The 27,511-nt window shown below is 41.2% G+C and overlaps 1 protein-coding gene across 1 annotated transcript in view; it reads left to right on the top strand.

The window, feature by feature from the left end:
- Positions 1-27,511, top strand: part of VPS41 (VPS41 subunit of HOPS complex) — a 371,510-nt gene that overhangs the window by 163,887 nt on the left and 180,112 nt on the right. The window contains exons 5-6 of the mRNA XM_089687103.1: positions 8,727-8,801; positions 21,495-21,557. Of these exons, the coding sequence (XP_089543229.1) occupies positions 8,727-8,801; positions 21,495-21,557 (138 nt within the window). The remainder of the gene's footprint in view (positions 1-8,726; positions 8,802-21,494; positions 21,558-27,511) is intronic.

Genomic DNA, 27,511 nt, shown 5'->3' with positions numbered 1-27,511 from the left:
TCATGTTCTATGTGTGAGGGCCGCTGTTGGAAATTTTTAGCAGTGGCAGTTATTGCCGATTTTTAACAGCCATTTTGCAATTATAATACGCATTCAGGATACTACACATGTGCCAGCTGCGTACTGCGCATGCAGCAGCCTGACAACATGTTGGCAGGATTCCAAGTACTGTGCCCACTGTAGGGCGTGCACTGAGCTTCACAGGATTGCTAGGCAATGAAGGGCAACCGCTGCATTTTCTGTCCACCCTGCCACCCACATGGCATTTTCAGATATTGTGGCATTCTTTACACTTGTTTCTAATATGTGCTATAAGGGACTATTTACAGCCCCGAAATGTTGGTTTACTTAACCGATTTAAAATGCACTAATTAAAGGTTGTATATTTTTATTTATATAGCGCCAACAGTTTGCTCAGCGCTTTTACGATATAACGGGAGACAATACAGCAACAATACAGTTCAAAACAAGAGGGATTTGAGGGCCCTGCTCCTTGGAGCTTACAATCTAGGAGGGAATATATGTTTGCATGTGCTGATGACATTTTACTATGTTTAATGTGTGCTGTATTAAGGCAACCCATTGATTTGAATGAGCAGCTTAATGCACCTTAGTGGGCCAAAAGTCACTCCTGAGACAATGTTTTTTTCAAATTCTTTATTTATAACAACAGAACAGCTGCAGACAAGTGACCATATATTAGTACAGTCAGAAAAAAAAATATATAGAGGAAAGCATCAATAGCAATTCAAACATGTAAAATATTCAAAAGAGTACAGGAAAAGTACATTCCAGGTTCAGAAATGCAACCCAGTACTCACAAAGGGACCGCCTCTCCACTATCCATTACAATTACTTCTATGTAGAAGATGTAAAAAAGGTAAAGAGAAAAGAATCGAGAGGAGCGTGAGTAAGAGAAAGACATGGCAGAGAGAAAGGGGAGAGAGGGAATGAGAGGGTGGTAAAAGAAAAAAAAGGGGGGGGATATGAGGGGGGGGGGCTATTTGAATGCCAGGTAGGAGCAAGTTACTCCTCTCTCATCTCTAGGAGAGACTTCCCTTCCTCCGAGTAGACCAGGGCTTAAAATTTCAAGTCTAGACCTACTAGCTAGTCAAAGACCTTACTCTCCATCAGTTGTCCCACCAAACCTTGCCCGGGCCTGCCTCCAACCCCACCCCGGGCCCATCCCCCAACCCCTCCCTGCCCCAACCACATCCCTACCCTGCCCCAACCATGCCCCCTTAAAGCTTATGAAATTAAATTTTTCTTTAGAATAAAGAGTCCAAAATATAAAAAACAGCAATTATAACAGCTTTATTATGTCAATTTAAACATAACAGCAATAGCTTAATAGAGTCTAGAGGGAAAGTGGTTAATAACAAACAATGTAAACATAAAATGAAAATAAGTGTCCCCATCAGAGTCCTCCTTTACATCAGGTGTTCCCATAAGTGTAACCTCACCGTTCCCCCTTGTACTCACAGAACGTCTCATGAATGCAGCTTCTCCTTCTTTTCCTCCTTCGGTCATGTGATAAGTCACATGACAAAGGGAGAGAGGAAGGACACTCTGCCTTCACTCCTTAGTGCCGGCTGTCTATTGCCCCCTTCAGGCAGGAGGGAGGAGAAAGCCTAGTACTCCTGTCAGCAGCTGCTTCCTGTGACAGGAGTGAAACTGCGATCACTCCGGTCACTGAGGAGCGGCACCAGGAGTGTGCCCCCCCCTCAACACAGTGATCGGGGCAGGTTGGTGCTGCTGGTAGCACCCGCCCCCCAAATTCCGAAGCGGTGCCTGGGACACACTCGCCTACATGGTATTTTCACTAGCCAAATGCGAGCAGGTGAGTGGAAATTTCAAGCCCTGGAGTAGACAAACAAGTTCCAAAGGGTCTGGGTCCAAGTGTTAGAATGAACATCACGTTTGTGTTGATGCCTAAGCATCAAGTCTTTCATATGGTTAATTTCCTCCACTTTACGTAGCCAAAGCCCAAGCGATGGAGGTTGCGTCTTTCGCCAACATAGAGAGATACAAGATTTGGCCGCATTCAGCTGGTGATCCACAATTGACCGCTTGTAGGTTCTGGGTGGCACATCGGTGACATGTAACAGAAAAAATGCCGGGTCCATAGGCATGGAGTAGACTGTGAATGTTTTGATGAGGGCACAACTAGAATATAAGTGTCCCCTCTGCCTCCTGACCTTTCCAGCAGAGATTAGAGTTACAGGGAGAGTGCTTCTGTAACACCACAGGAGTTCTGTACCAACAGGACAATATCTTAAAGTTGTCCTGTTGTACTTTCATGCACAAAGATGATCTCAAAGAGAATAAAAGAATATTAGATTTTTGAGTCTCCGAGAAGGGTCCTCCAAGATCCGATTCACACTTCAGAAGCTAAGAGGGGGTAAAGTCTTCAGACGGCTTTAGAAGTAGGTTATAGACTTTAGATAAGGCATGGGGCATAGCACCCTCGACAGAGCAGTATTCCTCCTGTACGGTGAGCGGATGCCGAAAGCCAGCGGGTGAGGGAGGCAAGCGTAAGAAGTGTATCAGTTGGAAAGATTTCCAGAAATTCAGGTTGTAGGAGGCCGTCGGGTCACAGAGAAGTTGTAAAGAGAGCCACGTTCCATTTACTAGGAAGTGAGAGGCTTGAATCTGCCCCGACCGGTATAGGGACATAAATGGACCTTGAAGGAGGCCCGGTTCAAGTTTGGGATTCCCTAGTATGGCTTAGAGGGGGGAACATTCTGGTGACAGGATGAGGCAAAAAGAGAAGAGCAGATACGAGACGTCGTACCTATCAGTGGATGTATCTTGGGGGTAGAAGGGGGAGTGCCACTGCACCACTGAGCCCTACCGAAAGAAACCCGAGTCTGAGCTTGCTCGATGTTTGGCCATAGTTTAATTGCACCATGGGGACACCAGTCTATCAATCTACTTAGATGTGCCGCTTGATAATATGTGCGTAAGTCTGGGACTACCAATCCTCCATATCGTTTAGTTAGTAAGAGCTTAGGTTGGATCTGTGGTTTTTGCTTCGCCCAGATGAATTCATAAAGCACCGCATCAGCCTGTTTGAAGAACCATAAAGGTATACAAATAGGAAGGGCCTGAAAGAGGTAGAGGAATTTAGGTAGGATGCACATATTGCATCGGCCAAACAAAGAGTATATGCCCTTATGCCAAGTGGATAAAAGAGAACGAACTTCATCTAGAAGCGGGGAGAAATTCAAGGAGAGAGTGCATGTTAGCTATGAGGGGATCAGGGTGGCCAGTTATTTCAGAGCTGTATCACACCATTTAAACTGAAAATTTTAATTTAAAGTTTGCAGAGATATGGAGGTAGCTTTACACCCATCGCTTCCGATTTGTAGAAATTGATCTTAAGATTAGACAGGGCCCCGTATTGCTCAAATTCCTGCAAAAGGTTGGGGATAGAAATTAGTGGGTTGGTCAGTGTGAACATCATGTCGTCAGCATAGGCCGAGATCTTGTGCCACGTCCCACCAGCCTCCAGTCCCACTATATCCGGTTTCCCTCTAATCGTACAGAGAAAAGGCTCCAACGTGAGGGCAAAGAGAAGGGAGGACAGGGGGCACCCCTGCCGGGTCCCATTGGAGATAGGAAAAGGATCAGAGAGAACCCCATTCAAATTTACAGAGGTAGTAGTAGAGGTATAGACACTAAACACCCAGCGACACATATGGGCTCCCTACCCTACATGGTGACGGACCTCGAACATGAACCTCCAATCCACGCAGTCGAAGGCCTTTTCAGCCTCCATACCTAGTAATACACAAGCAGTGTCCGACTGATTGGCTATGTGAATTAAGTTTAGGACTTTAGTAGTGTTGTCTCGTGCCTCTTGAGATGGTATAAAGCTAACCTGATCCTGATGTATGATGGAGGACAAGTGTTGTTGGAAAGCGATGACCCTGGTGAACAGTTTGAGATCCACGTTCAGGAGGAAAATTGGTCTATAACTAGCACATGATGAGGGGTCTTTCCCTTCCTTGGGGTTCACTGTGATGTGAGCTAATATTGAATCTCACTGGAAAGAGTCTGAATCCCCCAGCGCGTTAAACAGTTTGGCCAAGTGTTGTCCAAGGTGTGGGAGTAAAATCTTGTAATATTGTATCATTAGACTGTCAAGGACTGGTGCGTTCCCATATTTAGCAGAGCTTAATGCGGTTTGCACCTCACTCAGGGAAATGGGGTCCTCGAGTTCCCGCCCTATTGGGAAAGGCAGTCTGGGCATACCTGAGGCCATCAAGTACTCTTGTACTGAGGCCCTTGAGCAAATAGAAGGCCCTAGATTGTATAAGGTAGAGTAGAATTCCCCAAAGGTCTTGGCTACATGCGATGGAAGATTACTGTTGCTGCCGTCTGGTCGCGCGATGTGCAGGATGTAGGTTGCTAGACGTTGTGTTTGTAATGAACGAGCTAAAGTCCGACCACATTTATCACCCAATTCGTAAAATACTCGACGACACATTTGCAGGGCCACATCTGCCAAGACCACAGGGTCCTGCAGTAGGCTTTCGTTCAATTTCCAAGAGTGTCATTGTGGATCCCGAATCCCCGATATTGAGTATCAGATCGAGATTGGAGCATGGTCTGAGCAAGTAATGCCGATGGTCGCTAAGGTTATGCTTTGTAACTGCCTATGTGGAATCAGAAAATAGTCTATTCTCGAGTTTACTTTATGGGTCAGAGAGTAGTATGTATAGTCATGTTCCCGTGAATGAAGAAGCCGCCACACTTCATGGAGCTGTGCTCTATAAAGAGCTTGTGAGATACATTTACGAACAGTGGGGGGTAACAGAGGAGGTACCCACGGAGGTGTCTATGTTGGGTATGAGAAGGACATTAAAATTTCCTCCCAGAATGCAGCAGTTGAGCAAGCACTCCACTGTGAAAGAGGTCCTGTTGAGCATTTGGAGCACATACTGTGGCAAAATTCACCAAGATGTCACCAATCTTACCTTTCAAAAAAAGAAACCGGCCATTGTCGTCCATCAGTACCTCCTGTTGCGACCATGGCATGTGCCTAGATATGAGGATCGATGCACCTTTTGGACTTAGCCATCTTGTTAGTAGCATGATAGATGGGGAACTGTCTGTTTCTCAGGTAAGTGAGTCTGTCCTCTCTAAAGTGGGTCTCCTGTATAAATGCAACATCAGATCGAAGCCTTTTGAGGTCCGGTAGCAGCATTCGGCACTTCTCCGGGACATTCAGTCCTTTAACATTCAGCGAGGTGATATTAAGGGAGTCCATAGTCTCACCTGATGGGGAGAGAGAAAAAAAAAGGGGGGAGAGAGGATGGAGAGGAAAAGAGGGAGAGAAAGGGAGAGAGAGAGAGAAAATAGAGGGAGGAAAATGAGTGACAAGAGAAAAAGGGAGTGTCCGAGAGAGAGTAGACTATAAATGGAATGGAAATGAACAAGTTAAAAGTATGAGATCACCGCACTGTGTGACCCGGTCCCAATACTAATATGGGTAACCTAAGTGTGCTCTTTGGGGTAGCCAATGGCCTCTGGAGCACGGGCCTAGTGGGGAACGAAGTAGGAAACAGCCAATGGGATAGCCCGCCCCTCTCCCGAGTTGAAAAGTAGTCGAGTTACAACAATTATAATGTAAGATCCCTTAAAAAGAAACTGGTAACATCACATGTGTAAAAAAGGGGAACATGAATTACATACCATATGATGAGAAGAACAGTAAGGCACTCTAACAGTTCCCCACCTTCCACGGCCGGGCCCCAGGGGCAGACAGAGCCGCTGAGGCAGTCCAACCGCCGCCTCCTAAGGCTCCTCGGCCATACCGTTGTGGAACTCCCAACCTGATACACTGAAATAACGAAGGACAAGCAAACATGTCCCAGAGGGCAGCCCATGATACAGAGTAGTCAGATAGGGAGGAACCGACCAGCGGTATAAACATTAGGACTCCCAGTCCTCCCAAACGTATAGAAAATGGGCCCAGAGTAGACATCACAGAGCACCCCCGGTTATATGGCCTGAGAGTATAGAGTCCTCGTATAATAAGAGCCTCAATGTCGGCCTTATTTGGGAGTGCCTGGATTATCCCCCGCAGGTCATCTCCTGTGGGTTCGCAGGGGTGGTTTGCGTGGGCATGGAGCAAAGTCAGTTCACAAAGAAAGCCTCAGGTAGGTCTGCATACGTGTCCAAGGTGTTTGGGGTTGGAGTAGACGGCCGGGACACAGACCCGGAAAGTGAGACAGGCGGTGTTCCATGTGGCGCCACCATATTAGTGTTAGACTCCCGACAGCCAGGCTCCGGAAAGAACCAGTGTATCTCGGTCTTCGAGCCTGGTCCCCGGGATGCCTGCATCCCCTTCACCCTCTTCTACTTGGCTGAGAGCATGGTAGGTTGTTGTAACAAGGTTTGGCAGCAAATAATTCAGGAGAGTGCGTGAGCTCAGGAGCGGGGCGTCCTCACTCGGCCATGTCCAGACCACGCCCCCCTCCGTGACATTTTTATTAGCGCATTGCAAAACACAGCAGCGAGTTATCGCGTATTGTGGCGTGCCGCAACTCATGTCAGGAAGAAGCTTTGGGGTCTTGTGCAATATGTGTTACTACAGCATACTGGTATGAACAGACCCTTAACATCTGGCAGAAGCTCTAATTGTTCTTCAATCTGTCCAAAACAAAAAAAGCTAAAAATTTGCGTGCATTACATATTAGCAGAAATGAAGGCAGTATATTTTGTGTTTGCTGTTTAATCTAGCTAAAATGTTTTTAGTAGTCTGAGAAAAGGTCCGCAGAGTTCAGGCGGGAAGCATATTTGGAACAGGAAGACCTCTTAAATAAAGATCTATACTTTGAAAAGAAATAGTAAAAGTTCAAAGGTATTGTACAGAAAGTGAGTTTCTGTTTTGTAGTAGAATAGAATTCACTCAGAATTATCAAACAGCAGCCTTTACAAAATCATTTAAAAAAAAAAAAAATGTTAGAAGGCCAGGCATGTTTGTAGTCTATGACTTTCTGTGATTTTTGTATTTCTTTTTTTTTTTTTTACTATTTGGATGGTTTAATATAGGCTGCACTTGGATTATTCTGACGGTAACCCATTATGCTTTGCTGTACAGGAAGTAAATTTATATAATCCTCTTCTCCCCCTTCCTTTTCCACAAGTTGTTAAAGGGACGTTGCCATCATGCTGCTTCAGTGGAATTATAGTTTAAAAATCTGGCAGATTTTGTTTTAAAGATATATCAGTATTCTACTTCTTGGGGGCTGTTCTAGTGTTTACTATCTACCATTGTAAATGCACAGAAGGATACCTTATCTTCTACTGTAGACTCCCTGTGTGTCCCTGGTTTGCAAAGGATGATTGCAGATTAAGCTCCCCAGATCAGAAAGGATTTCCCTCATTTAGTTGAATTGTCATTCAGATGTAGTAGGAGTGAACCTAGGATTTGCCTTCTTCAAAAGTGAGCTCACATTGCATTTGAATAAGCTTTACTTGTATAATAACAGCTCAAAAATAAAAGTATTCTTACGAGAACAAAGGAGTTGTGAAAAGCCTTAAGCCCTTACTGTATGTCTAGATCTACACCATAAATAAATCACTGGGCTCACAGTAGTATTACAAAAGATCCAGACATGCGTAATCAGAAATAGTTTTAGCCAAATATTCCCTTTAAGGGTCTCTCAATATCATATGTCCTGCAGCTATGACAGTCAAATTTCTACATATTCCCAAAGTAAATCCAACAGAGAATAGGCAACACAACTCACGCCTTTGTTTTCACGTTCTAGAACTGCAGTACAATATGATTTTTAGCTGATTTGTGACAGGAAATACTTGAACATGCTTTTAACTCCAAAAAAATGAATGTCTTGTTCTCCCACTCCAGTGTTCTATGCTGGCACAGGTGAGTAATGGCTTTAGCCCTCAGGTCTGTAAAGTTACTGGGTGCTCTGGACAGCATGGTCAAATTCTGGTGTCTATTCAACTGAGCAGTTTTATTTAAACATACTGTGTAACTGCTATAACATGAAAGGGGAGATAAAGTGAGTGTAAAGCATATTTTTTTATTTTTAATTAAGATAACAAACATGTTATACCTTCCTGCCTGAACCTCTGCTACTGGGATCCCTCACCGGTAACATTTGCTTCTTCTCTTCTCTGTCTGCCTCCATAGCAAGCCGCTTGCTATGGGGGCATATGTGCGAGCCTATTATCAAGCTGGGCTGTGTGCATCTATAGTCACACACTTAGCCTTTTGACCCTGCTCCCACTTCCTCCTCTTGGGCTTTGACTGACAGCAGCCAGGGCTGGAACAGAGGTTGTTATTACAATGCCTTCCTGACTGATTATACAGTATATGTCTGTCACTTCAGTTGGGCTTAAACTTACACTACAGTTCAAATGTGTGATTTGTTAAAGTCTCAACCCCCTCTGATGTCTGTACATGCCATAAAAGCTCTCACAGAATATTAAGGATACATGAGGTTACCCAGTTAAACATTACTATGGCATATAGTGTGCACTAATTTCTGAAAACCTTTTTATGTCCTAGGCTGTGCATGAGAGCTTGTGTTTGTGTGTTAAAATGGTACTAATATAACAAATCTGCATTCGTATTTTAAAATTGATGCCAGAAGATTTACAATATGTGTCTGAAGGTGATTTTTTTTTTTTTTTTAACTTTGCAAGACATTTTTTATGATCCTATTATTTTGTATTCTGTCCTACAGAGCACTGTGAAAATCAATCAGATTAGCCTGGATGAAAGCGGGGAACATGTAGGCATCTGTGCTGAGGATGGCAAGGTATATCATGTTTAATTACTATATATTGTGAAGGATGGAACATACTGTATTTTGAATGGCTGCTAACTTTTATGGATAAAAGAACTGGTAAACGGTAATGAATAAAACTGTCAAACCCAGTTGTCAAGTTAAAAGAAGACAATGGGGGTTATTTACTAAAACTGAAGAGTGCAAAATCAGGTGTAACTCTGCACAGAAACCAATCAGCTTCCACATTGTATTGCCAAAGCTTAACTGAACAAGCTGAAGTTAAAAGCTGATAGGCTACTGTGCACAGCTGCACCAGATTTTAAGTGCAATCATTTTAGTAAATCTCCCCCAATACCTTTTGTCATGTTATGCAGTATTTCTTGATAAATGGTAGTCCCGCCTACAAAAATACTGTATGACAATTGTTAACTTGTCTACTTCTTTCTTAATTTTACTGATATTTTCTCATATATAAATGAGAAATATAAAGTTCAATTAGCTGTACAGTATATGGTACGAAAGCAAAGCTCTTTTGACTTTAAATGTATCTTATGTTATGATCAGATTGCTGCCTGCCCCCGTCCAGCATTGCATTCCGTTTTGTGGTTAAAGAATTAGTCTGCTTTTAAGAAGCTTATTTTATGTATGCCTTTCAGTAGGGAATGCCTCTCTGGCGAATCCCTCAATAAATGTATTAAGGAATTTACTCTTCTTGCCAAAAGGGGTCCTTTTTATTTCTCCTGAGCTTCCTCCCCTAAGTCAAAGGCGGGTCCATTCTTTTGTCTTAAGCCTTGGACACCAAAGCTCTTCAAGCCTACCCAGAAGCCTTCTACACAATGAAGGAGCACCCTCAGTCTCCGGAGTGGGGTGAAATTTGTTGACCTTCACATGAGTCTGGATTAGAGAAGTCCCAGACCTCTGGGTCCAGTCTGCCATTTCCATGTGGTACAAAATAGAATTTCTATCTCTGCCCCCTCCTTGGATCATGTGCTTATTTCACCTAAAGACTGGCAGACTTGTGGGCTCAACGTCATACACAAGGAGTGGCAACCCCTGTTTGGGTTTTACTTAAAACTATTCATGGCCCAAAAACCAAACCTAAGCATTCACCCCATCTCTGATTAGGGGAATTTCTAGCATCAGTGGAAATTCAAGAAGCCTATCTTTAGTTTCCCATCTTTCCCATGCACAAACGCTTTCTACACTTTGCTGTCTGAGACCAATACTTTTAATAAGTCACCCTCCCCTTTGGGCTCTCTTCCATACCAAGAATCTTCTCAGAGCATCCATGTCATGGTTTACCTTAACAACTGGCTGTTGAAAGACTCCATAGCCAGAACCTTATCTTCCAACATTCAAATGACAATCCAGCTCCATCAGACTTTCAGATGGGTGATCACCCTCACAAAATATGCATTCCAGCCTTCCCATCCTAATCTAGGACTGCTTTTATACACTATCCAGGCAATAATTTTCCTTCCCTTGGGAAAAAATTGCTTTTTTAAGACTGAACTGTCAGACCCTCAGATCTCAACTCACTGTGGCCTCCTTCGAGGCAGTTCCCTTTGCTCAGTTCCACTGCAGACCTTTTCAGCTCAGCATTCTCATGATGTGGGACAAACAGGTCCCTTCCCTGGAATGCCCACTAATTCTGTCCAGTCAGGCAAAAATCTCACTGGTATAGTGGATTTCAAATTCAGCCCTATAATTTAAGAAATCATTCTTCCCCGCTCCCTAGGATATGGTAATGACACATACCGAATGTGAAAAACAATTTCTTAACTGTCCAGGGCACCTGGTCTCTACAGGAATCAATGCTCCCCATCAATATTCTGGAACTGAGAGCTGAAAGTCTGAATTTCCAATACTGGACCGATCTCCTACAGGGTTACCCAGGGAGGGTATAGTTGGACAGTGTCATGGCTATGGCCTACTAATATACCACCAAGGGGGAACCAGAAGTCAGACAAGCTAATACTCTCTTAAACATAGAACCATGTTCCCAGTTCCTAGTGATTCCTATACCCTAAAATCTTCCTAATGCCTGTTTTTTTAAATTGAGGAACATCAGATGTGGACATCCTAACCTCCAAGTTCAAGAAGAAACTGAACAGGTTTGTAAACAGATCCAGGGATCCGCTGGCCGTTGTGGTAGATGCCCTGGTGATTTCCTGGACCTCATTCAGCCTGGTGTATGCATTCCCTCCAGTGAAACATTTACCTAGACTGCCTTGCAAAATAACGCTCTAACTTATTCCAGTAATTCTTATTGCCCCAAATTGGCCCAGGAGAACTTGGCACACAGGCATAGCTAGACTACTGGGCCTTCAAAACAGGCCAGACATCCTGTCACAAGGGGCTCTCTATCACCCTGCTTCTCAGTCACTGGCTTTAACGGTATGGCTGTTGAAACCCAGGTCCCAAAAAATAGGGACATCACTGACTCGGTCATTTCCACCTTGCTGAAAGCAAGAAACCCACTTCTTATAAGATCTACCATTGCATTTGGATGGCCTATTTTGGCTGGTACAAAAGCAGGCACTTTTAACGAGTGGAAATATTCTATTCCCTGCATTTTGGCCTTCCTCCAGTCTGGTTTAGACCAGAATCTGGCTCTAAGTACTAAAGAGACAGGTTTCTGTTCTATCCATTCTTTTACAAAGACATTTAGCTTCACACACTCTTGTAAAGACTTTTATACAATGCGTGGCTCGTGTTATTCTCTCTTCAAACTCATTTGTCTCCTTGAGCTTTGCATCTGGTAGTTTTGGTTCTTCAAAGGACTCCATTGGAACCGATCTTGGGTATCCCATTGGAGGATCTCACAAGTAAAGTGGCCTTTTTGGTGGCAATTACCTCTATCAGGCATGTCTCAGAATTAGCAACTCTTTAAAGAATATTTTCTTATCTTGCATAGAGATAAAGTGCTCCAGAGAACCAGACTCTCCTTCCTTCCCAAGTTGTCCTTTTCCTTCAAATTCACTTCTCACTTTAACTGCATTCATTGTCTGGATGCTGTCAGAGCAGTTAGGGTTTATCTAGCTGTAACATCTTCCTTCTGAAAAGCTGATTAAATGTTTGCCCTCCCTGAGGGTCCCAAGGAAGGTCATCCACTTTCTTTTCCATCATAGCTTGGTGGCTCATGCAGCTCATTTCCAGGGCTTATTTGTTCAAGCAAAGGGTTCCCCCCTTCCCTATCAGTACCCACTCTATCAGTTCTCTTGGTGATTTTTAGGCCTTTCATCATCAAACATGTTGCAGGTTTGTAAAGCCACCACCTGCTCTTCTATGCATACCTTCTCAAAGTTTTACTGGGTGGACCTCCAGGATTCTGCAGATGCGAATGTCAGCCACAATATGCCTCAAGCTGTCACCTGAGTATTTCAGATCTCTTGACCTTTGTTTTCTTGTAGGTATGTTTGCCAGAGTTTGCTATATTGTTTCCCACCTCACAGTTTATTGCTTGGGGATGGCCTATGAATACAAATTCTGTGTCCTCACCTGTACTGTACAATTAGGGTAATGGGAATTTTGATTTGCCTCTTAACTCCATATCTTGGTGTACAGTATAGGAAGCTGGTTCTCCTTATTGTTTGCTACAAAACTAAAGTCCCTCAGAGTGGGTGTGGCTATATGAGGGTGCACTTGGGAGCGTTCCCAACAAACCGTGTCCAATCACCAGAAGGTAGCAACATATAACCTATGGTCTATGACTACAGATTCTGTTTCTTATGCTATACTCCAAGATGTGGAATGGAAATAGGTGAGTCAAACTTCCTATATTTTTAACATACAACTCAAAATTGAGGATTTCTCCGCACTTTCAGTCCTGGTGATCTTGGTCACCAGGTCACATAGAGAGGGTGAATCTCCCTAGTGAGGACATAAACAGGCAAACAAAATGTGTTCTAACCCTACACAACAACATCAGAAACCAAAGAAGCTCTGACTTTAGATACATTTTACCGGTTTTTTTATTTTTGTATGTATTTATATTGCTTATTCTATGGAAGCCAAAAAGCAAAATCATGTGAAAACACAAAATATATTCTATAAACCATATAAAAAAATTATATATTTGGCAAAAACCCTAAGTGGAGAAAAGGTTAATTAAAGCAAATGAATGGGGGTTAATAAAGTGTAAAAAAATAGCAGAAACACAGCTACATGCAATGGGATTGATTCACTAAAGGCAATTAGACTGTTCACTTTGCACGGGGTTTTTCCTCAGAGCTCAGTGAAAGTGGTGAATTTTTACTGTGCAAAGGATACCAGATCATATGCAAGAAAAATAGAAAAACAGCATTTTTGCTTGCACATGTTTGGATTATTTACTAAGTTCTGGGTAACATTCCTTTGAATATAAAAATTCCCTTGCATAGTTAACAGTCTATTTGCATTTTTAAATCAAAATAAATGTACCTGTGTTTTCTCCATTTTTAATAAACACTGAATAGACACAGCTGTGTTTTCTGATCAGTACTGAAATCACTACTAATTGCAGCTTTGATGAATAGACCAGGATCTCAGCTGGCTAACTTTACCATAATCTTAAGGACCAGGATTCAACTGCTCTTGTAGCCACATATGTGGATGTGGGCTTAGCAGAAAAAGAACATGTTAGTAATGCCCTAGGTCCTTGGCTAATTAAGATTTCAGTAACTAAATTCAGGCTTTTGTACAACATAGTTCAGCCCATTTAATTTAAGAAATGACTAGAGAAAAGTGTTATTGCAATGTCCTTCCCCAAGGTTATTAAAGGAGAATTTAGCTTTGTGTGGCAAAACATCAGTTCTTCCGCCTAAGTGACACCTTTGTTCTAATTAAAATGTCTAATTCCATAATGCAGAACTATATCTAATTTATATAAATTAGGAGAATGTGGTTTAGGTTGAGTGCTCCTTTAAACTGTGACCTAAACATTTTAATGTACTACTGCTAGGTCATTATACTCCCTATCAGTACACACACACAAATGTGTACTTATGCTTTCTGCAGCACCAGTGAGTTGACCTACCAACCCAATAGGAAGTGAAATATAGTGAGAGCTTTCCTTGAATCCATGGCTCTATTATTATCAGACCTTGTGAGCTCCACTCAGAAATGTTCCCGATTTATATCCAAATATATTTTTCCTCAAATTTGCCCCAGGAAAAGTAATTACTAGAATGTCAATATTGTTATTTGTATTAGGTTGATTAACAGCTGTAGAAAAAAAGGGAAAGTAAGAATAAGAGGCTATAGCTGGTTTGAGCCATTATCCAGTTTTCTCCTTGCGCTGCACTGCAGAGCTCTGTGCTTCTATACAATAGTAGACTTGTGCCTTGCCTGTTATAAATCTGCAAAATTGGATTTCTTTGAACTTGAGGTTCTCTGTCTTACATTAAGACACAGGCAAACACTTATGTGTGTTTCCCTTGAATTATTAAGACTTTTGATGAGCAATTGTAGTTTATCAGCCTGTTAAAGTATCTTGCGACAGCCACATTAAATAGATGTAAAATCAATATATGTACAGTCCAATGCCAAAAAAATGGTGTCTACCTTTACAGCTGGAGTGCATTTATCTTAGATGCTATATAACTAACAATTATCAGTGCTTCGAGGGAATGTGGGGCTCTGACATGTCAGGGATCTAATGATTGATTTTCCACTTATAAGAAGGTGCCATTATTTTGCAGTGTGTGTATGAAAGGTGGACAAAGAAATAGAAAGTTCAAGTAGGCTGTTAGGGGCAAATTGCTGAAGGAAACCTAGAATTGTTTATTTCTTTAGTATAACGTTTTAATCGACCAATTTTTAAAATGTAATCTATAGACGTATTTTGTTTTTGCTTCATGCTAGCTTTTTAAAAATGTAGGAAATTAAGTGTTAACGCCCATAACTCTATATTTCAAACAACAATGTACATTTTTTAGGTTACCATTTCTTCTCTGCTTTGCTTTTGGCACTTAGATAAGAGTATTGAAAACTATATTTTTCTTTGTGAAGATTTCTGAGATGTAGGCAGACATGAAGTCTAAGGAGCAATTCATTTTCACCCTTGCCTACCAAACACAGTTGAAAGTTGACTATTCCCAAGTTGTTGACCCTCTGATTTACACCACAGATGACAGTGGATATAGTAGAGAGGGCGCTAACCAAGCTTTGTACCAAATAAGGCGCTACATCATAGTTAGAAGCAACTGGTTTAAAGCAATTAGCATAGTGTCCTGGGTCAGAATACAAGAAAGGTTAACAACAGAAGAAGAGGATGTAGATTAATTGAGGTCACAAGTAGGGTTGAACATCAAAGGACATGATACAGGTCAGAAGCAAAAGCATGTACATGTATGCCAAAGATCCCCTAGCCTCAAAATATGAAATTTTAAAAAGCAGATGCAATTTGCTGAACATGTATTTTTCTGAGTGTGTATATTGCTTTGCTCAGTGTGGATTGCAGCTTGTGAATCAGTATTTGCACACTAATCTGTAATCTCCAGACATTCGGGTAGGTTCTTGGTTCCCTGACACAAACTGAAATGTTTCTCTGCATTTTTTGCTAGCCAGACATAACTAGAATCAGTGTACCCAAGAGTTTTTTTTTTTGGGGGGGGGGGTAAAAATATTAAAGCAGTATTAGAATTAATTAAACATAGTTAAGTATAGTAATACATCACTGTAGTGCTTTGTTTGATGCTATGAAGAAGAAAGAAGCAAACGTAGGCTCAGAAGGAGCTAGAAGGAGAAAACACAACAAGCATAGGTTTGTTGTTGCTCCTTCACTGTCCAGTTAAAGGCTGGTGGTGGGGAGGTGATTAGTTTTATTGCTTGAAAAATCAGGTTACTAGGTTGTGTAAATATAAGGACTGGATGCACAAGTATACAAATCTCTTTGCCGAAAATATAGCTCCATATGTACTGTACATTTTAACTATGCATTTAGCCATTTGCCTGGAGTTAATCGTTAGGCTTGGCTTGGGGCTTATGTTTGCATTCACATGGGATTGTTTTTAAACGTTAGAATGTTAAAAATGTATTGTATTTGGCTTTTATGTGGGAGAGTAGCAGTCACATTTCAGGATCCACAGCAAACATATATAATGGCTTCAGCAATCCTTCGTTGCACATTTTGTTGTAACGTGCAGAACAGTTCTAAGAGAAAATATAAATGCTGATAATCCGCCCTGGAAGTTGATGGCATTACATTACACATTGCTTCTCTATGCAGCCCACATTTCACAGCAGTGCAAACATAGCACATATGTCCTTGTTTGTTTTCTCTCAAAAACAAAAATCCCATTCTTGTTGAACTTTTTTTCCCATTAAATCTGTTACGGAAAGTGACATTACTCAGACAGTTGCCATAATCAACCAGGAAAAAAGCAGATATTAATGTCAGGTTATTTCTGGTAAAATGAATGAAGGTGCTCGTTTTCAATTCATTTTGGTGGCAGATACCTTGAACGCTTATATATTAAAAACGGAAGAAAAGAAGGAAACTTATTTATTGTTTCCCTGGATATCAGTTCCTTAAATGCACATATATCTTTGTCTAAACACTAAATGTTTTCTTTTGTAATTAAACTGGTAAAGCTAATACGAAATCACTACCAGGTTTCAGTTCGGCAAGTATATTTTGAGATTTATGTTATGTAATGTGGTTGTCAGAGAGAAGAGCTGTTTTTCTACGCTTGGATACAGTGGGGCAAATAAGTATTTAGTCAGCCACCAATTGTGCAAGTTCTCCCACTTAAAAAGATGAGAGAGGCCTGTAATTGGCATCATAGGTAGACCTCAACTATGAGAGACAAAATTAGAAAAAAAATCCAGACAATCACATTGGCTGATTTGGAAAGAATGTATTTGCAAATTATGTGGAAAATAAGTATTTGGTCACCTACAAACAAGCAAGATTTCTGGCTCTCACAGACCTGTACCACCTTCTTTAACCATTTCAATACCGTGCAGTTTTACACCTTCCTGCCCAGGCCATTTTTCACGTTTCAGCGCTCTCACACTTTGAATGACAATTGCACGGTCATACAACATTGTACCCAAATGACATGTGCATGTGATTAGCTGTGACCATTCACAGCTAGGCAGTAGTATACAATGGATGGCATGAATGAAGCCATCCATTGTATACAACTGTCATGTGACCTGCTGTGATTGGTCACAGCAGGTCACATGGTACCAGCAACGGGGGCCGGTACTCAGATCTGTCATCGGCCGTGTCCGAGGTACACGGCCGGTGACAGATCGCGCCGCTGCGAGGCTCTGCATTAGCGCAAACTGCGCATGTGCGGGTGCACGCTAAATGGCGTGCACTCGGAATGCCGCAGCACTTTTGAAGCCGCCAAACGGCCATTGGCCGGGCGGCTAATGGTTAAGAGGCTCCTCTGTCCTGCACTCATTACCTGTATCAATGGCACCTGTTTGAACTTGTTATCAGTATAAAAGACACCTGTCCACATCCTCAAACAGTCACACTCCAAACTCCACTATGGTGAAGAGCAAAGAGCTGTCGAAGGACACCCGAAACAAAATTGTAGACCTGCACCGGGCTGGGAAGACTGAATCTGCAATAGGCAAGCAGCTTGGTGTGAACAAATCAACTGTGGGAGCAATAATAAAAAAAAATGGAAGACATACAAGACCACTGATCATCTCCCTCGATCTGGGGCTCCACGCAAGATCTCACCCTGTGGGGTCAAAATGATCACAAGAACGGTGAGCAAAAATCCCAGGATCACAAGGGGGGACCTAGTGAATGACCTGCAGAGAGCTGGGACCAACGTAACAAAGGCTACCATCAGTAACACACTACGCTGCCAGGGACTCAGATCCTGCAGTGCCAGACGTGTCCCCCTGCTTAAGCCAGTACATGTCCGGGCCCGTCTGAAGTTTGCTAGAGAGCATTTGGATGATCCAGAAGAGGATTGGGAGAATGTCATATGGTCAGATGAAACCAAAATAGAACTGTTTGGTAGAAACACAACTCGTCGTGTTTGGAGGAGAGAGAATGCTGAGTTGCATCCAAAGAACACCATACCTACTGTGAAGCATAGGGGTGGCAACATCATGCTTTGGGGCTGTTTCTCCGCAAAGGGACCAGGACGACTGATCCATGTACAGGACAGAATGAATGAGGCCATGTATCAGGAGATTTTGAGTGCAAACCTCCTTCCATCAGCAAGGGCATTGAAGATGAAACATGGCTGGGTCTTCCAACATGACAATGATCCCAAACATACCGCCCGGGCAACAAAGGAGTGGCTTCGTAAGAAGCATTTCAAGGTCCTGGAGTGGCCTAGCCAGTCTCCAGATCTCAACCCCATAGAAAACCTTTGGAGGGAGTTGAAAGTCCGTGTTGCCCAGCGACAGCCCCAAAACATCACTGCTCTAGAGGAGATCTGCATGGAGGAATGGGCCAACATACCAGCAACCGTGTGTGCCAACCTTGTGAAGACTTACAGGAAACGTTTGACCTCTGTCATTGCCAACAAAGGATATATAACAAAGTATTGAGATGAACTTTTGATATTGACCAAATACTTATTTTCCACCATAATTTGCAAATAAATTCTTTCCAAATCAGCCAATGTGATTGTCTGGATTTTGTTTCTCATTTTGTCTCTCATAGTTGAGGTCTACCTATGATGCCAATTACAGGCCTCTCTCATCTTTTTAAGTGGGAGAACTTGCACAATTGGTGGCTGACTAAATACTTTTTTGCCCCACTGTATATTGTAGTTCAGAAATGTGAACTTGTTTAGGTGTCTAAAGGAGGTCGGATTATAGTTGCAGAGACCTACCAAGCCAGGTTATGATCAGTGCTGGTCAGAATATGATCATAATCAATAAGACAAAAAGAAAGAGTATCACCCAGAACACTGGATTATCACATTTGTGTTTGAAATGTCTAGTCATAGGCCCACGGTGTACCAGGTTAATTACCTAGCTGTGATATAATACAATTAGAATTATAATTAGCTCCATCTAGGCACTAAAAGATGCACATGTCAGCAGGGATATGTGTAAGTGCTTATTGTGGCCAAAAAGCTTAAAGTAGAACTTAATTCAAAATGTTTTTTCATTTTGGATGGAGTATGGGAGGATTTTTACCATATGTGTCCAATTGTGAAGATTTCCCTTCTAATAAAATAAAAACCTTAAGCCTTTAGAAACACTTTAAGGTTTACACGTACTTTAACCCTGCTTTTTTCATCCAGGGTGCCCAGGGGTGCCTTGACAAAATGCCTAGAAATTGTCCAAAATCTGTGTACAAGCCAGCAGGTGGATCAAGCTTGCCTTTTAGTTGCACAAAACCACAGGTTTTTATTGTGCACCATTACAACTTTCTAGCCACTGGCAACATAACAACCAATGATGTCATCAGTCGATAAGAAGGACATAGGGCACCTGCACAGCATCCTTGCTGTCCCCTTCTCTCCCCCTTACCATAAGCACTGGAGTCATACTAGCTGAGTGAGAGAGAGAAACTGAGGGAGAAGAGAAACAATGGAATACTAGTCAGTGTGCAAAGGGGTATTTGCTTTGGAAGAATATATCACCTCTAATGTTGGGTGTCCTATATGTGCAGATGCTGTTGCATTATGTAAAAATATTTGTTTAGTTTTTTACAATTTGTAATGGGTGCCTCAAGATTGTGCCGAATTTTAAAGGGTGCCTCGATATTGTGCCGAATTTTAAAGGGTGACTTGAATGAAAAAAAGGTTGAGAAACACTGCTTTAACCAATACTATTTCATCATCTAGATGACAGTGAAGGAACTGGAGCAGACAGATGAAGTCAACTTTCTCCTTGTCTCAGCACATGCTCCTCCATCTCTTAGTCTTTTATACAGGGAATTACAAGAGGCTTGTATATAACGTACTTGCGCTACCTACATTTATAAATGCATTTAATTATTTTTTTTTTTCATATGAATTCATAGTACGAATTACCAGAATTGTGCACAAGTGAGTATAAGACATTTTGGATATTTAAAGGATAACTTTAGGAAAATACGGGTATCTCCATCAAGTAATGTACCTCTTGCAGATAACATTTTACAATCTTAATGTGATGAGTAATGTAATAATTATTTTTGCAATACTTAACTACAGTTTTTATGAGGTCAGATATTTGCAGACATGTTTTTTTTTTCTAGTAGCGATAATGACAATGCCAAATTTCACAAAACCTAGGAGCTCTACTCTTTTGATTGTTTCACTGCTCTGAACTTCTCATCATCCTGACATATGGACCTGGAAGCACAGACACTTATATGACATCTGTTTTAGTGCATATCCCAGCATGCTACTCATCTCTCCTCCAGACCTCCAGCAGCTTGCTGCAAAACACTGTCAGTCTGTTTCCAAACCTCAGTCCTTCTTCATAGCAACTGAAAGCTAGTTTTCAGTTTTCCTCTTTTGGTCTCCTAGAATTTTGTCTCCAAAAAAACTATTTAACCATCAGGCCACTAAAGGTTACCTTTTATCAAGATGGAGATGAGGGGCATAAAATGTTGAGTTTGAATACACGTATAACTACAGTGTGTCATACTCAACATGTGAATAAACTGATTTTGCTGATTCAGCATTTTGTGTGCTGCCAGTTTTCCTTGAAGTGCTTTTGTTGAAGGACAGTACCACTAAATTGTTTTGGCACTCAACAACTTGCTCAACTGAACTACATAGATTGCAGTGTAGATCTCAAGTAAGTGCGAGAGTCAACAATAATATTCAGTTGTCAATGTGAGGTTGGGTATCACAGGCATGAGGCTTACTCAAGTATCACACTGGGAAATAAAACTAAGCCATCAGGGTCAAGTATTATTCATGTTTTCTATGTGATTTCTTTATTTATTAAGGTGGAAGCTAAAAAATAATAAGAATAAAAATGTTTTCTTTTTTTTTTTTTCATCTGGTGAAAATTAAATATTGACCATTTTGTATTATTTATTTCTATATGCTGCCATCAAGCCAATCCCTCAAATGTTTTAGTGTTTTCCAGGCTTGCTTTAGCCCCTGTTGTTTAAAGGGCTTAGTAGCCAAAGCCAGAGTTTACATATAAAAGTGGATGTATCCTCTTTCTCCTCCTATCCCTTCAGAAGTATACTGTAATTCCAATACCTGAAACACAGAATAAGGTTTGGGAGACAAGTGATATTTTTCTAGAAGAATGGTTGGTTATGGGGCAAATTTACATACTATCTCACAATAATGAGTAGGAGGACTGTTAGATTTTAATAGCAAGTGACTGGTAATTGTACGACAGTTGATCCAAGCTATGGAGGTTTGGAGGATAGCTTATAAAAGTGAACAGGGTTTAGAGGACACATTTTTTGGGAAGTTTCCCCAAGTTTGTAGGAGGGATTATACAGTTTAAATATATGAGGAGTTTGCTAAACTATTTTTCAAAATGGACATGATATCTTACTCTGTTAGGATGTCCGGCATTAGAAAACAAAATATTTACTCAATAAGGAAGCTAAAATGAGTCTTTAAATAGAGATTATCATTTGAACTGAATGAAGTTCTTGTTTAAATTATTAAAATCTGTTTAGTTTCAAGATGCACTACAAACTTATTTAACTAGGCACCAATAATGAGAGATTGCTGTCAAATACACATATCTGAACCCCATTTATATTTCTCTTTTGGTAAGCTGAAGAAAATTATAGTACTATATACCTGTTATGTACAGTAAATACCAATGTTTTATCCTTGCTTATAGGTGCAAGTATTTGGGCTGTATTCAAGAGAAGGATTACATGAAATTTTTGACTGTCCAATAAAGGTGAGTGCTGGTATGACCTCTAAAATCCACACGACCAGTCTGTTGATTAAAGTGATATTACCTTTGGGGGGGGGGGGGGGGCATATTGGAGATGCAAAAAAGTGGGGCACTGATAAAAGCTGTGCCTGTCTGTAAAACATAGGCAGGGAGAGTATTCGATCTTGTTTCTCCTGTCATCCTAGACTTGTACTGCAGGGACACAGAAGGGCTGTATGGTAACCTACACATATTGGGGTTGATTTACTAAAATTGGAGCACTCAGAATCTGGTGCAACTGTACCTGTTAGCCAATCAGCTTTTAATTTCAGCTTGTTCAATTACATTTTGACAATAAAATCTGGAAGCTGATTTGCTTTCTATGCAGAGCTGCACCAGAATTTTCACTCTCCAGTTTTAGTAAATCTCCCCCAATGTATGTACAATATGTCCAATGGGAACAGTAAAGAAAGGACATCTCCAAGTATTAAATTACAAACACAAACTTATGAGCACTTTAAACCTTCTTACCTGCACCTTGTGTTTTTCACTTGCGAAGGATGTGCATTGCTCATGTAGTTTCATGGTGTCATTTGTTGCCTTGTACACACAGCCTATATTAGAGTAAATCTTTACATTCCTTTGTCAACAGCGTCTGTATTCAAACATGAGACACTGTGCAGGTTAATGCATAACCTTCATATGTAGTGCAAGAACTGATGCTTCTTGTGGAGAAACTACACTGTGTGCACAATTATTAGGCAAGTGAGTATTTTGACCAAACCATCATTTTTATGCATATTGTCCAGTTCCGAGCTGTATAAACTTGAATGCTTATTGGATTTAACCATATCAGGCGATGTGTATTTGTGTAATTAGGGAGTGTGTGGCCTAAGGAGATCAACACCATATATCAAAGTGTGCATAATTATTAGGTAGCTTCTTTTCCTCAGGCAAAATGGGCAAAAAAATTAGATTTAACTGAGTCTGGAAAGTCAAAAATTGTAAAAACTTTCAGAGGGATGCAGCACTCTTGAAATTGCTAAGATATTGGGGCATGGTCACAGAACCATCAAACCTTTTTTTGGAAATAGTCAACAGGGTCGCAAGAAACACGTTGAGAAAAAAATAAACTGCAAAAAATTTGAGATGAATCAAACGTGAAGCTACCAGGAACCCAAAGGGTTTATGGACTGATGAGATGAGACAGACCAGATGGATGGGACCATGGCTAGATCAGTAATGGGCACAGAGTCCTACTTTGACTCAGATGCCAGCAGGGTGGAGGTAGGGTACTGGTATGGGCTGGTGCTATTAAAGATGAGCTACTTGGACCTTTTTGGGTTGAAGATGGACTCAAAATCAACTCCCAAACCTACTGCTAGTTTTTAGAAGACACTTTCTTCAAGCAGTGCAAGAAACATCTGCGTTTTTCAAGAAGACCATGATATTTACGCAGGCCAATGCTCCATCGCATTGCTAGCCATGCTCCATCGCATACTAGCACATTTTTTAGCACATCGCAAACTCACTTTAAAATTAAGCCCTCCAGCAATGCGCTGTCACTGCTAACAGGGCTTTCATCTTCACTCGGTCCTTCTTCTGGGTTCCCAGACTTCGGCGGCTTGAATGGCCAAGCCGTGATGACATCACTCCCATGCATGTGCGCAGGAGTCACTTTTTACGACATACAGCTCTGAAGGAATGGCAGGGGTGTGCCGTTCCTTCAGAGTGCACACGCTCGTGATCTACACAGGTGAATATCTCCTAACCAGTCCACTTTTAGGAGATATTTACAGTACCTACAGGTATGCCTTTATTATAGGCATACAAGTTAAAAAATAGACTTTACTACCACTTTAACCACCTCCTGCCCGCCATATAGTCCAATGACGGGCGCAAGGTGGTTCTCTCGTTCTGATAGGACGTCATATGAGGTCCTTCTATTCTCACCGCGTATGTGCGGCTCAGGGAGTGTGCGGCGATCGGCGGTGCGCTGTGTCCTTCAGATACAGCGGATCACCGATCCACGGAAAGAGCTGAAGATGTCGGCTCGGTCATGTGATCAGCTGTGTCCAATCACAGCTGATCACATGTAAACAGGGAAATGCTGCTTATCGGCATTTCTCTCCTCTCGAGCTGTCATGCTGACAGCTCGAGAGGAGAGGAGAGCTGGTAATCGGCATTCAACGGAGGGGACAGGTACACTGATCATCAGGGCCGCCTATCAGTGCCACCTATCAGTGCGCATCAGTGCTGCCTATCAGTGCCAGTTAGTGCCACCTAACAGTGCCAGTCAGTGCCGCCTATCAGTGCCATATATCAGTGCTGCCTTTCAGTGCCCATCAGTGCCACCTACCAGTGCCTCCTCATCAGTGCCACCTATCAGTGTCCATCAGTGCATCTTATCAGTGGCCAACACTACAGCCTCATTAGCGCACATCAGCGAAGGAGAAAAATCACTTATTTACAAAATTTTATAACAAAAACTAAGAAGAAACGTTTTTTGTTTTCAAAATTTTCTGTGGTTTTTGGTTTGTTTAAGAAAAAATAAAAAAGGTAATTAAATACCACCAAAATAAAGCTCTATCTGTCACAAAAAAATTATAAAAATTTCATATGGGTACAGTGTTGCATGACCGCGCAATTGTCATTCAAAGTGTGACAGCGCTGAGAGATGGAAATTGGCCTGGGCAGGAAGGGGGTATAAGTGCCCAGTAGGCTAGTGGTTAAGCTGTAGATTTACAGTAAAGGAAACCTGTACACCTCTCTGAACAGTGTTTGGGAGGCCGTGGTTGCTGCTGCACAAAAAGTTGATTGTCAACAGACCAAGAAACTGACAGAATCCATGAAAGGAAGGCTTATGACTGTGATTGAAAAGAAGGGTGGCTATATTGGTCACTGATTTTTATTTTTTATTTTTTTGAGTTGTTTGTTTAAAGTTCTCGTTTTAACAGATGAAAATAAACATTTCATTAATTTCATTTTTTATTTAGTTGCGTAATAATTATTTACACAAATAGTTGCCCAATAACTGTGCACACATAGATGTGCTTCTAAGAAAGCCAAAACCTCACTTTTACTTAAATATTCAGGTTTGAGGTTTATTAACATTTTGGATTGAGTGAAATCACTGCAGTTGTTCAATAATTAAATGAATCCTCAAAAATACAAGTTGCCTAATAATTGTGCACGCAGTGTACATATCCCACATTTCCTGGGTGTCTCAGTCTAGTGTTCTGCTGGCAAATGCTGCACAGTAATTAGATTTGAGGCAGGCAGAGCAGTAAAGGGAAGAAGTGTTTTCATCACATTAGCACTTCTATATTTGTGATGCAACACAGAGGAAATGGCAAGGCACAGATTGGCTGTGATGTGACAAGAAGTTTCCTGTTCCTTTAGTGAATAGGGACAAGCTTGGTGAATGAATACATAGATATTGATTAGTTATGACACTACACTGCAGCCAAAACATGTAAGTCCAGCATTACAAGGTAAGGCAAAAAAAATGACACTGGGAATATAACTATACTAATATCTAGCTAAAAGAACAAAAACATTTGAAATGGTACAATGCCTTTAAAAAATATATGAAACAACCAACTTAAATGACGGAGCTATCATTTTAGAAAAAGTTTAATTTTTATTCCGGTAGAAAAAAAAAAGGCTGTGGTAACAATTGTTTCAGAGCAATTTAGAACATTTAACACAATTTTCAAAACTTTAGAATATACTTTTATAAATTATTTTGATTTGTGCCTATCTAGGCAGCTTCAGACTGGTAGCAATCTGTAGATTATCAGGGGACCATATGTTGCTAGATGACAGCTAGTGCCACAGTTAATAGAGTTGAACATTGAATCATGCTCTATTTATATCTTCTTTTATGTTCCCTTTATGCAAGGAGGTATAACATTAAGAGGTTTTAAAACAAGGCAATTCATAGTTCTTTGCTGATGTCAGTTAGATGTAATTCCATAAATGCTGTTCAATAGTTTGTATATCATTTGTAGAAAAACTTTCAAGTACATTAGTCTTTGATTGAAAATGATGGAAATATCCCCTGCATGTAAAACTACAAGCTGATATAATCAGAGAAAATCATTAGTTATTGTACTGCTCTTTCTGCTTTATTTCTAGCTCTTAAATTTCCAATAAAACATAATGCTGTTCCATAAATACAGCATTGCTCGATAATGATTGCAGCTGTTTTGATATCTTTTTCTATTGCTGAGAGTTGGTGAATAGAGCTGTGCATTTCTTAACAGTACCTCAATCTGAAGAGACACCTGTTATAATATCATTGTTTGCATCCACAGAAGCATTCAAAATGCAGCCATTTGTGTAGTGGTCAACACAAACAGAACATGCCGTAGCTTTACCAATCACTCTAGCTTCCACGTGATGATTAGTTAATACTTTTTATTATCATTATTATAAGAATGTACTACATAATAAAGTGTACTGTATGTCTATCCAAAAGTTGTTTTTTTTTTTAGTTTTGGATAGAGTGAAGAAGGTTTAGGAGCCTTGTCGGTTTTAATTCTATGTGTGGCACTGTTAGAGAATTGCCCTTATTTGTTGTCTCATTAGTTTCACCAGACAGGAAGTGAAGGAAAATCTGTAGCAGGAACATAGACAACATAGACAGGGGTTCTAGCTTCTTCTACTCTGCAACAAAAACAAATTTCTGCTGTTTTGCTGTTGGACTTATTCTCCAATGACTGTCTTTTGGGACCTTTCCTCACTCAATGCAAAACTAAAAAAATAGAAAGACTTGGCTGACATGAACTTTTTTTTTTTTTTATGGAAAAACGTATAGGCTGCTGATCAAAAATGTCTCATATGCTCTGTAGCCTTTTATTTCACTGAAGGTTTCTGCAGAGATTTTCCATCAGCTTGATTGTTGTTTATTTCTATCAAATTTGTATGCAAAGATGTTGTGTGTCTTAAAGTGACACTAAACCTTTGTTTTTATTTTTTTAAAAATAACAAATGTGTCTATACTTACCTGCTCTCCGCAGTGATTTTGCACAGAGCAGCCCCTATCCTTTTCTTTTCAGGTCTCCATGGGCGCTCCTGGCTCCTGCTTGTCCTGGGGGCACTGCTGTGTGCTTGTCCCCGAGCCATTGCTCCATAAGACTGTTCCTCGACCACCCTCCCCCTGCTCTCTCCTCATTGGCTCTCTGGCTGTGATTGACAGCAAAGGGAGCCAATGGGCTCCCGCTGCTGTCTTAGCCAATGGGGATTAGGAGTCCCCAGACAGCAGACACTGTTGAGAACGTCGCTGGATCAGTGGGGGCTCAAGTAAGGATTAGGGGAGGCTGGGGGGGGGCGCTGCACACAGGTTTTTTTACTTTCATGCATAGAATACATCAAATTAAGCCTTAATTTAGAACCACTTTAATATCTTTAACGTTAACAGCTATAGTTCTCTTACAAAATGCATTCAGAACTGAAAAATGAAAGTGTATGTAAAACAAAGCTTTTTTTCAGCTTAGCGTAGGGCAGCCAATCTCATCCAGGGTTCTCCAAAAGTTGCTTGGTGCTCCTTGAGCTGTGGCTGATTCCACTTCCATTTGATGGTATCTGCCTTGCTCCAGGGACAATGTCACTTGGCAGAGCCAGCAGTGTGACACCAATGATCTTTTTAGCTGTCTGTAAGGGTGGCATTCTGAGCACCACTGTAAGTGTCTCATTCTTCTTACTGACCACCAATGTAAAGGGCATTTGTCCAATTGACCCCAGTGGATTGGGTTTAGTAAGGATATAAGTACCTTAAAGTTACTTTGGGAGTTCTGGGGTAAAAAGGTTGAGAAAGGCTGGCATAAGGAATAGTTAAGGTCTTGTATACATGGGCTTTTCTGTCAAATGCTGGATTTTCGATATCTGTGTAGCACAGTGCATGCTTTCAAATGCCAAAGGCTGCTTTTGACTTGCTTTGCCTGAACTGCAAACACATCTATTACAGGAAATTC

The sequence above is a fragment of the Staurois parvus genome, unplaced genomic scaffold, assembly GCF_062004578.1.
Source record: "Staurois parvus isolate SC_StPar_1 unplaced genomic scaffold, SC_StPar_1.0 ptg000020l, whole genome shotgun sequence".
Classification (NCBI taxonomy): domain Eukaryota; kingdom Metazoa; phylum Chordata; class Amphibia; order Anura; family Ranidae; genus Staurois; species Staurois parvus.
Note: the sequence above shows the minus strand (reverse complement) of the source record. Positions and strands in the feature narration are given on the sequence as shown.